An 11907-nucleotide genomic window follows, 5' to 3' on the forward strand; every position below is an offset into this window, starting at 1 on the left:
TTCTCCCAGTCTGTGTTCTCATACTGTCTTTCATTCTCTTACATTTCTTACTGTTGAATTCCAGTCACCCATCAAATTAAATTTTCGCCTCCTCTGATTATCTGAATAATTTCCTTTATCTTATCATACATTCTTTCAATCTCTTCATCAGCTGTGGAGCTAGGTCACAAATAAACTTGTACTACCGTGGTTGGTGTTGGCTTTGTGTGTGTGTTGGCTGTGATAAAGCTTTCACTATGGAGTTCAAAGTAGCTTACAAACATTCCTATTTTCTTATTCAACTCCTGCATTGCCACTATTTGATTTTGTATTGATAATCCTCTGTTGACACAACCAAAAGTACTGTTCATTCTGTCACTGCACTTGTAATTCCCACTCTATATAACTTAAATCTGTCTATTTCCATATCTAAATCCTCAAACCTACAGACCTGATAGAGAGATCTAACTGTCCACACTCTGACTCACAGATTGGTAGTTTTATTTGTCCTGATGGCAATATCTTCCTGAGCAGCCCATGCTCAGAGATCCAAATGGGAGAATATTTTACTTCCATAATAGTTCCCCTAGAGGATGCCATTATCATTTTATAGAGCTAGATGCCTTAAGGAGAAAAAAACGTAGCTTCTTCTCACTTTCAATCATTCACAGTACCAGAGCAGCAAGGCTGTGTTGGCTAATGTTACAAGGTCATATGAGTCAGTCACCCAAACTGTTGCCCCTTCAGCTACTGAAAAGGCTTCTGACTTTCTTCACAGGAACTGTGGGTTAATCTGACCTTTCCACAGAGACCCCTCCATTGTCGTTGCACCTACAGCACAGGTATCTGTGTCGAGGCACCCAAGGCACCCCAACTTAGTGTGGTTCATGTGGTGTGGCCGTACCCCTAACCTCTGCAAAAGCTGGCATTCAGTTTGTAGCTTGCTAGTTTATTGTGGATAAAAATAATTTCAGTTTTAAGCCAATGTTCTTTTACACATATTATCTTTACTGACTGTTTCATACGCTCGAACAGAATTTGCTGATCAGTACTTCAGGTAAAAATCAAACAATGGAAAATCCAGGATGGAATGTAACAATATTATGAAAAGGAAAGTTTCTACTCACCATATAGCGGAGATACTGAGTCACAGATAGGCACAACAAAAAAGACTCACACAATAAGCTTTCAATCATCAAGGCCTTTGTCAAAAATAGATGACAGATGCAGACACAACTCACACACACACGACTGCAGTTCTATCTAATCTTGCTTTGCAGTTCCGCTCATTCTCCATCTCTTGGCGAGGAGACCTTCCTGGGTGTGTTTTCCTCCATCCATTATTCAGTGTCGTTTTTTGTGCTGACGATGACTATGGACTTCTTTGCGCCTCATATCCAGCACAGGAGCCAGTCCATTGTGGTTGGGCTGCCATATACCCTGTTGGTTGTTGCCCCCTGATTACACAGGGATCGCTCTGCTGATGCCTGCAACATTAACTCTCCACATATGCCAAGGAGTAGATGTCCATCATGTCGGGGCATCAGGACTCCCGGCAATGGCCATCCTGCCAGGTGGCCTTTGCTGTGGCTTGGTGGCGCCTGTGGGTAGGGCCCCTGGTTGGAGTGGGTGGCATCAGGGCGGATAACACGCCATGAAGTGTCGTACTAAGTCATCTCTTGCTGGTGGCCCAACACCAGCAGTCTCTAAGCGGCCGAGGTCTAACTACAATGCAAAGAAGTATGACCCCAAATTGTTCCCTTCCCTGGCCGCACCATGGGAGGAATGCCAGGCTAATGATGGCAGTGATGCTTATTCGCCTCAGTACCTCGTATTTACAAAAGCTGATGGGGCATCCTTCATGTTGATGAAGCATCAGTTTTTTGTGGAGCATTTAGGGGACAAGTTTGGGGAGGTGGAGGGATTGTCCAAAATGTGATCTGGGTCAGTCTTTATAAAAGCAGCATCCTCTGCCCAGTCACGAGCACTACTAGCCTGTGACAAGCTGGGGGATGTTTGTGTTTCCATCAACCCCCATAAGAGCTTAAATATGGTCCAGGGTATTATATTTCAAAGGGATCTTCTTTTGCAGTCTGATGATGAGCTGCACGCCAACCTAGAGCAACGAGGTGTTCATTTCATCTGGTGCATACATAAGGGTCCAAAGGATAGTCAGGTGCCTTCATCTTGGCCTTTGAGGGTGATACATTACCCTAGAAGGTCAGGTGATGGTATACCGGTGTGACGTCAAGCCATATATCCCTCCCCCAATGCGGTGTTTTAAGTGCTGGAGGTTCGGGCATATGTCTTCCCAATGTATTTCCAGAATCATATGTTGGGACTGCGGACGTCCATCACATCCCAATACGTCATGTGCCCTGCCTCCCAACTGTGTCAGCTGCAGAGAGCACCATTCCCCTTGCTCACTGGAGTGCAGGATTCTCCAGAAAGAATGGAAAAATCATGGAATACAAGACCTTGGACCAACTGAACACCTGCATCCTGTGGCTATGACATCATCTTACGCCGCCACTACGAGAAAAGTTCTAGCTCCGTCAGTTCCGCCAATTCCAATCGGCTCTCAGAGCCACAAGACTACTTCTGCCCTCTTGATGGTGAGGGACACTTCCCTCCCTGTTGCTCCTGCACCACCTACCTCGGGAGCACTGCCCCCCAACCATCGGAGACATCAGTCCCCACTAGTCAGCTGGAGAAGCTTAAATCTTCTTTGGTTCCTCATGCTAAGAAGGGGTCCCTTGGGTCTCTCCCTTCACTGGTTTTTACCAGTGGGAAAGATAAAACCAGTGGCTGAAGTGCCCAAAAGCAGCTGGTAGTAGTGCTTCATGATCCTCCTCAGTCCCGGAGACTGAATCAGTGAAGCCCTCCCAGCCAGAGAAACCCAAGGAGCAGTGAGAGACATCCAAAAAGAAGACCCCCAAGAACAAGGAAATTGTGGTGGCACCCACACCACAGCTACCTACAAGCTCTGTGTCTGAGGATGAGGTGGAGATTCTAGCGTCCACTGAGGATCTAGATCTTGCCAGACCCTCAGACATAAGGGTTATAGACTGCTCAGGTACTAAGTCAGTGGCAGCAGGTGACCCTGAAGTGTAAACTGCCTCCTTGGGGGTTCATGCCTTCTCAGCCTCATGATCACGTCATCCTCCAGTGGAATTGTGGCAGTTTTTTCCACTGCCTGGCTGAGCTATGGCAACTGTTAAGTTTACACCTGCTTTCTGCATTGCCCTCCAGGAAACCTGGTTCCCGGCAATGCAGACCCCTGCCCTCCAGAGCTATAGGAAATATTACAAGAACCATATTGACTATAATAGTGAGTCAGGTAGAGTTTGCATCTGTCCTGAACTCAGTATGTAGTGAAACTGTGCCCATTCAAACCCCCTCTTGAAGCTGTGGCTGTCAGGATAAGGATGACAAAGGAAATAACTGTCTGCAACATATATCTTCCTCCAGGTGGTGCAGTACCCCTGAACGTATTGGCTGCACTGATTCATCAACTCCCTAAACCTTTCGTATTTTTGGGACATTTTAATGCACCTCTTGTGCGGTGGCACTGTGCTTACTGGCAAAGATAGAGATGTCAAAAATTTATTATCTCAACTCGACCTTTGCTTCTTAAATACTGGGGCACCACACATTTCAGTGTGGCTCACCGGACTTACTATGCCATTGATTTATCCCTCTGCAGCTCAGGGCTTCTCCCATCTGTCCGCTGGTAAGCCCATGATGATTTGTGTGGTAGGGACCACTTTCTCATCTTCCTGTCACTCCCCCGGACATCTACCCAGATGGGCTCTAAACAAGGCGGACTGGAAAGCTTTCACCTCTGCTTTCACCGTTGAATCTCCCCCACATGGTACCATCGATGTTGTGGTTGGAGCGGTTCACTAGAATGATCATTTCTGCCGTGGAAAATGCGATTCCTTGTTATTTAGGGCACCCCCGGTGAGATACAGTACCTCGGTGGTCGTCGGAAATTGTTGAGGCCATTAAAGAGCGTAGGCGTGTTCTATAAGCGGCACCCTTCCCTGAAGCACCTAATAGCTTTTAAACGGCTCCATGCTTGCATTCGCCAGCTTATAAAAAGATGGAAATAGGAGTGTTGGGAGAGGTACTTCTCGACCTTCCCAAGTCTGGACGAAGAGGAGGTGTGTTTTTTGGTACCAGACCCCACAGGTGTCCCTGGCATTAACATAGATGGCATGTTATCTGCTGATCTGCTGATGCAAACGTGTTTGTCAAGCACTTTGCTGAGCTCTATGTTTGAGCCTCTGAGTCAGAGAGATACCCCCCAGCCTTTCACACCCTCAAACGGCGAGTGGAAGGGAAGGTCCTCTCGTTGATTACACTCCACAGTGAACCCTATAATGCCCCATTTACAGAGTGAGAGCTCCACAGTGCCCTTGCACATTGCCCTGACACAGCTCCTGGGCCAGATCGGATTGACAGTCAGATGATTAAACATCTCTCATCCAACTACAAGCAACATCTCCTCATCATCTTCAACTGGGTCTGGTGTGATGGCATATTTCCATCGCAACAGCAGGAGAGCACCATCATTTCAGTGCTCAATCCCAGTAAAAACTCGGTTGATATGTGTAGCTATCAGCCCTTCAGTCTCACCAACATTCTTTGTGAGCTATTAGAACATATGGTGAGCCGGCGGTTGTGTTGCCTCCTAGAGTCGCTGGGCCTGCTGGCTCCATGCCAGGGCGTTTTCCACCAGGGTCGCTCTACCACTGATAATCTTGTATCCCTCAAGTCTGCCATCTGAACAACCTTTTCCAGGCACCAACACCTGGCTGCTTTTTTTATTTACGGAAAGCGTATGACAAAACCTAGTGACATCATATCCGTGCCACTTTATATGAGTAGGGTCTTCGGGGCCCACTCCTAAAACTTCCTGTCACCCTGTACTTTCCGTGTCCGAGTGTGTGCCTCCCATAGTTCCCCCCCCCCCCCCCCTCCCACCACCACCACCACCACCACCACCACCCCTCACCCCCCATATCCAGGAGAATGGAGTCCTGCAGGGCTCTGTATTGAGTGTCTCTATATTTTTAGTGGCCATTAATGGTGTAGCAGCAGCTGTAGGGCCATCGGTCTCACCTTCTCTGTACGCAGACGACTTCTGCATTTCATACTGCTGCTCCAGTACTGGTGTTGCTGAGCAGTGCCTACAGGGAGCCATCCACAAGGCGCAGTCATGGGCTAGCCCACAGCTTCCAGTTTTCAGCTGCAAAGTTGTGTGTCATGCACTTCTGTCAGCATCATACCATTCATCTGGAACCAGAACTTTACCTTAATGACGATCCACTCATGGTAGTGGGGACATATCAATTCTTAGGACTGGTTTTCAACACTCGATTGACTTGGCATCCTCATCTTCGTCAGCTTAAGCAGAAGTGCTGGCAGCACCTCAATGCCCTCCGCTGCCTGAGCAACACCAACTGGGGTGCAGATCACTCCCCTATGCTGCTGCAGCTCTACAGAGCCCTTGTTCAATCCCGCCTTGACAATGGGAGTGTGGTTTATGGTTTGGTGGCGCCCTCAGTGTTGTGTTTACTCGGCCCAGTGCACCACTGTTGAGTTCGACTAGCGACAGGAGCTTTTAGGACGAGTCCAGTGAGCAGCGTATTGGTGGAGGCTGGAGTCCCTCCATTGCAGATGAGACTTGCACAACTGCTCACCAGTTATGCTGCACACATTCGTAGCTCTCCTGACCATCTGAATTACTGTCTCCTTTTCCCGACCACAGCGTTCATCTCCCGCAACGGCGGCCCAGGTCAGGGCTTATGATTGCGATTCACGTCCAATCCCTTCTGTCTGAACTGGAGTCCTTCCCCTTACCACCTCTACTCGGGGTCCATTCACGTACACCTCCATGGTGTAAACCTAGGCCAAAGCTTCGTCTGGACCTTTCGCATGGCCCTAAGGACTTAATTAACCCTTCTGCTGTCCGCTGTCACTTCCTTTAGATTCTTCACATGTCCTGGGCCTCTGAAGTGGTTTACACATACAGCTCAATGGCTGATGCTCATGTTGGCTTGCATATGTTCACAGAGGGCATATTTAGCAGCAATCCTTGCCAGATGAGTGCAGTGTTTTCACTGCAGAGCTGATGACCATGTCTCGTGCTCTTAAGCACAACCGCTCATGCCCTGGCAAGTCGTCTCTTCTCTGTACTGATTCCTTGAGCAGTCTCAAAGCTATCAACCAGTGGTACCCTTGCCATCCGTTAGTACCAACCGTCCAGGAGTCCATCTATGCCTTGGAATGGTCCAGTCGTTCAGTGGTGTTTGTCTGGACCACAGGACACATCGGCATCCCAGGCAATGAACATGGAAACTGCTTATGGAAATCAGCATTCCTGTAATTGTCCTGTGTTCTTTATTACACCACAAGGTTTTTCAGCTTTGGGAGTTGGAATGGCATAACAGTACACACAGCAAACTGTTTGTCATTAAGGAGACTACAAATGTGTGAAAGTCTTCCATGCAGGCCTCTCGCAAGGTCTCTGGTCCTCTGCCAGCTCCCATTAGCCATGCTTGGATCACCTATGGCTATCTCTTGCTCTGTGACGACCCACCTCAGTGTCGGTGCAGTGCCCAGTTGACAGTGGCCCATATTCTGTTGAGCTGTCCTTCTATGGTTGCCCTGCGATGAAATCTTCGCTTACCAGACTCGTTGCTGGTAATCTTAGCTGACAACGTCTCATCGGTTGATTAAGTTTTACATTTTATACGTGAGGGTGGGTTTTAAGTTTTATCACATGTCCTCTGTCCTTCTGTGTCCTCCACTCTACTGCTTTTAGGCTGGAAGTTTTTAATGTGTTGCAGAGTGGCTGGCTTCTCCTTTTTATTCTCATGGTCAGCCAGACATCGTAATCTGCTTTCTTGGTTTAAACTCTTCTACTTGTTTCTTGCTCCCCGGTCGTCCCCCCCCCCCCTCTCCCCCCTTGTAGTGTTTGTTGCCTTTCTCCCGTTCTTGTGATTTTTCCTTCCTTTCGGTGTTGTGTTCTACATCTTGTTTGTTTTATTGTTTCCCTTGTGGGATTCTTTTAACATGGACAAGGGACTGATGACCAAGCAGTTTGGTCCCTCCCCCCCCCCCCCTCCCCCTTCCCTTCTTTTAAACCAACCAGTCAACCAGACATCAGTCGTGTGTGTGTGTGCGTGTGTGTGCATGTGTGTGTGTGTGTGTGTGCGCGCGTGTGTGTGATCTATTTCTGACAAAGGCCTCATTGCCCAAAAGCGTATTATGTGGTAGTCTTTTTGTTATGCTGTCTGTGACTCAGCATCTGTGCTGTATGGTGAGTAGCAACTTTCCTTTTAATAATGTTGATACATCAGGTAAAGTTTGTTTAAAACTAGAAAGTACCTTTAGAATTAACTAGGATGTTCCACCTGTGTACAGAATTACGTATAAAATTCTTTCTTTTGATTGTTAGCATTGGGCTAAATCCTGCTGGAATTGGCCCCTATCGCTAGCTACCTTCTGTGAGTGTGTGGATCTAGGGTGATGGAAAGGGGGTGAAATAAGGGATGAGTTTTTTGTCATTGTCATGTCATTTTTGAAGCTATACCTGTGAAAACTGGTATTTGTTTTCTCAGTCATAAATAAAGAAATTCGTGTTTCACAATTTTTTGAAAATTTTACTGTATGGGGGTGAAATAGTGGTGAAAAAAATATCATTATTAAGGAACTACTAAAGAATTTTTAAAGTCATATCTATGAATAGTGGTATTTGGTTGCAAGTTAAAAAAAAAAGTGTTTCACTGTCTTTGGAAATTCAACACCTAAGAGGGTAAAACAGGATCCGACTGATTCACTGACTCATCATCGCCCAGCCTCAACCTTGAATTATAGAAACTTCCAAGTTTAAGAAGGGGTTGTCTGAAATTTGACTCCTAAGGGGGTGAAAGGCTTTTTGAAATTATATTGCTACTAAGGGAAGTTTGAAGCTAGAAGTACAAAAAACTGGTGTTTGGTTTCTCAGTCAGGAAATAAGAAAATGTTTCAGCAAGGGTGTAAAATAGTGGGTGAAAATGAAAACAGTGAAAAATGATTATTTCTAACTCTGAAGTCAAATTTAAATTTTCACAGATTTATCTTTAAAAAAGTCTCATACCCTATTTCAATCCATTAGGGGTTCAATTTCTAAAAACATTGAAACACACATTTTTTTATTTGTAATTACACTATCCTTCCAAGTAGAAAGTCATGTCAAAACAAAAATGAAGTGCACAGTAAGAATCATTTGGAAACAAAATTTCAGCATTTTTGGAAATTCAGCCACTAAGGGACTAAAATAGGGAGTGAAAGTTTCTTTGTCAATTGATATTTGACTTCTTGGTTAGAAATTTTAGAAGAAAAAAAAAACATGTGTCAGTATTTCTGGAGATTCAACTCCTAAGGGAATGCAACAGAGAATGAAAATTTTGCAGAAAATATTTTATTACAAAAAAAAATAATAATAATTTAAAGCTAAATTTACAAAATTTGGTGTTCATGTCCTGGTTAGATATAAAGAAATATCTGTTAGGGGATGAAAGTTGCTATGGAAATATCTCCACAAGAACATAAAAGGCATCATTAACAAAAACTTTGGACTCCAGCCACCAGAATAGCTTTTAGGCAAGAAGTACATTCGGAACAGACCATCCTTATATGGCCATAATTAGCGTGAAAAGTATTGAAGGTGTTGCAATTTGTGAACAACATAAAAATTCAATTAAATGAAAACAAAAATAATCTCTGCAGGCCATAAAGTCTATGCGAGCAAAGCAGAAGGTGCTACGTTGGCATTATATACATGCATTGGCTTCATTGCAGTAACCTTAGTTTGATGCTACTGTGAGAACAACACAGCCAGTTGTAGTAATGAAATACAGGAGGACTGTTCTGTTTATGTAGCTTTTGTGGTTTTATTGACTTTAAAATATTGGGGCTATTGCTCTGTTTGTGGATGTTAGTTCTGCTGTACACTGCACTTTGTGTATTAAAACTGATGTTCTTAGCTTACTTTCTCATAGCTTAAAAATTGGGAGAAGAAGCAACCTTCATTTCAGTTATCACAAATTGCTTCATAACCTGTTTTGATATTACAGGCCGTCAGGGTGATACTGTAGGAGCACTCTCTCTCTGGACATCGGCTCAGGAAGCAAACATCATTCCAGAACCAAAATTTCTAATTAAATTGGCATCATTACTTAAAAGCCACAAATGTGAAGTGCCATTTACAGTTCCAACAGCCGAAGAGAATATTCATGAAAGATAGACATGTGTGTATGTTAATAGTTATCAGCATTTTGTATATAATGTGCAGTGAAAATTTTAATAAACAAAGATTTTTTCCTGTAAATGTAATTTTTCTTGTTTTCTATTGCATGTTTCGAAGTATTGTTAACTGTAAAGTGTGTGTGTTTGTGTGTCTGTTTTTGGTTCCCCCCCTCCCCCCATACAATCTGTCTGTCTCTCATAAGCATTTTGATTTGTGTACTTTATTTTTTTATACTCAGTGAAACATAGGCCTAAAAGTGTCTCTCTTCGTTCTTTCTTTCTTCTTCTTCATTGTTTTAGAGGCTGTTATCAGATACCCATGGTGCCACACGGAATTAAAACTCTTGTCTGCATCAACATTTACATCTGCCGCTTCTTCCCACTCCTTTCACATATGTGCTTGCAACGTAACCCTTATTTATCTGTGCTAATTTGCCCTCTGTAGCTGCACCTTTGTCGAATCTGGCTGAAATGTGATTGTCTCAAGTAAGCTTTTTCTATTGATAAAGTCCACACAAGGCTTATAGTTCAAATACGTTAATGGCTCTTTGATATTGAACCACTTGCAGTTTATGGCCAGATTGACTCTCATTTAACATAATTTATGCACAGATAAATGGTTAGTCACATACTACACTCTGTTGATGTCCTATATCATGATTGTTCCAGTGCAGTTACCTAACATAGATGTACTGATTCACGATAATTAATGTGTGGCAAGTAAATCATTAACACATTCACTATTAACACTGTCCTTCCACATAGATAGTCATATCAAAATGCATAGTGCATAGTAAATATCATTTGGAAACGACACCGTTCACTGACGAGCACTATTGTTACAGTTTGCAGAATGCAAACAATATTGAGCATTAACACAGTTCATGAGATTAATTGCACTTTCACAGTCACTGTTTAAAAACAGTCACTGAATTACAGAACGATCTCCCAGATCAAAAATTTAGATAAAACTCTGCACGTTGTGGAAGTTGTAATTTGTGCTAACTTGTCTTCAGTACATTTTACACTAGAGGTGACTCTAGAAGTCTGTCGAGGGAGGGAGGGGGGGGGGGCTAATGGACGGAGGGGTTAGGGGAAGGAGAGTTGGGGTCCTCGACCGACAAACTGGTAAAATTTGATGTTGCTTAAAGTAGTTTTTGGTAATTGTTTTGGAGTTCAGGATAAAAAAAGAAACTTATTTTAACATGGGAGATTTTATAAATTACATAAACCATAAAAAAGGTCAAATTAAAACAAATAAGTTTTCATTATTTTTCTCTATACATAAGATGATATAAATGTAAAACCTTGAACTTGACATGAATATAAAAATAATTCTGCAACAAAATTCACTGGATATTTCAGTCCTCTGCCCTATTTGTCATGCTCATTCGTCTCTGTTTCTTTTTACTGAATATGCCAATGATATATTCAATGTCCATATCTCTTTCTTTATGGATATTTGCAAGAGTCAATCTGTTTAGTCTCACCTGCCCCATTGTGTTACGCAAATAAGTCTTTACTCGTATCAAAGTAGAGAAGCTTCATTCAGAAAAGCTTGTGGTGACCGGAATAGTCCCAAATATTTGAAGTAAAACAGATTTGGGAGAAACTGCTTGTCACAGTTCTTCAAAGCTTCAGTTGCTGTTTCAGGTCGTCTACTTTCATCAGTCCACTTTTTCTTCCATAGTTTCAGCTCTCCTTTCATTAAAAGCGAAGAACTCCCGAAAAACTGTTCATATTTCTCGGATGCCTGGATCACTTCATCCTCACTGTATTTAAAACAGTATGCAGGAATAAGACCTTCAAGTGGTACTATGGTGTGAAAATCTTGGGCGTTGACAGCACTGCAACGCGTCTACAGAACTTGTGTGCGCCCGGGAAAATAATACGATTCGACCCAGGTGTTCGGTGATTTCGAAGTTTTTGTCTGGGGTCAGCAATTTAAGTGTTTGTAGGCATACCCAGCATATTTAGCTTCCTTGATTGTTGTAAGTGTTACACTGATATACATTCAATGTATATTAATGAATAATAAGACACCTGCTTTAAGTTAAATGATATTTATTTGTTTAGATAGTAAGCTATTTGCCGCTTTTATTCTTTTGTTAAAATGTGTGAAATACATTGCAACCTATATTGCTACATAATTATAAAAAATGATTGAATATGTGGAAGTAATATATTCACTGCTTTGTGAAATCATTTTATCCAGTGTAACACAGTACTCCATTGGGCGGGAAGGAGGGGGGGGGGGCTATAGCCCATCCCCCTCCTCATGCCACCGCCCCTGTTTTACAGTAATTTTGGGCACAGATCTTGCTCATATCCTAACCTTCTGCAGGCTGACTAGAGTGGCTTCCAGCAACCTCTCTTTTATAAGACTGCAATAATTAAAACTGCTTTCAGTTATTGCTGTCCACTGTCTTTTTTATGAGCTACAATTGAAAGTTTCTGTTTCTGAATAACTGAATAGTAAAATAAAATGTGTTTGACTGAGGACTTTTAGATAAAACAATAATTTCTGTTGGTTCATGCTGTCTAGTTTGCTAAAATATGTGATTCCACTTCAGTGACAATGCGTATAAGAATGGTAATTGCACTGAAACTAAATGAGTGCACTAGCTA

The 11907-nt window shown here is 43.1% G+C and overlaps 1 protein-coding gene across 3 annotated transcripts in view; it reads left to right on the forward strand.

Moving 5' to 3' along the window:
- Positions 1-9337, forward strand: part of LOC124615502 (leucine-rich PPR motif-containing protein, mitochondrial-like) — a 167575-nt gene extending 158238 nt beyond the window's left edge. For all 3 annotated transcript variants that reach the window (XM_047143453.1, XM_047143454.1, XM_047143455.1), the window contains exon 16: positions 9108-9337. In XM_047143453.1, the coding sequence (XP_046999409.1) occupies positions 9108-9277 (170 nt within the window). In that variant the 3' untranslated portion in view covers positions 9278-9337. The remainder of the gene's footprint in view (positions 1-9107) is intronic.
- The last annotated feature ends 2570 nt before the right edge of the window (positions 9338-11907 follow it).

This window comes from Schistocerca americana, chromosome 5 (assembly GCF_021461395.2).
Source record: "Schistocerca americana isolate TAMUIC-IGC-003095 chromosome 5, iqSchAmer2.1, whole genome shotgun sequence".
Lineage (NCBI taxonomy): Eukaryota > Metazoa > Arthropoda > Insecta > Orthoptera > Acrididae > Schistocerca > Schistocerca americana.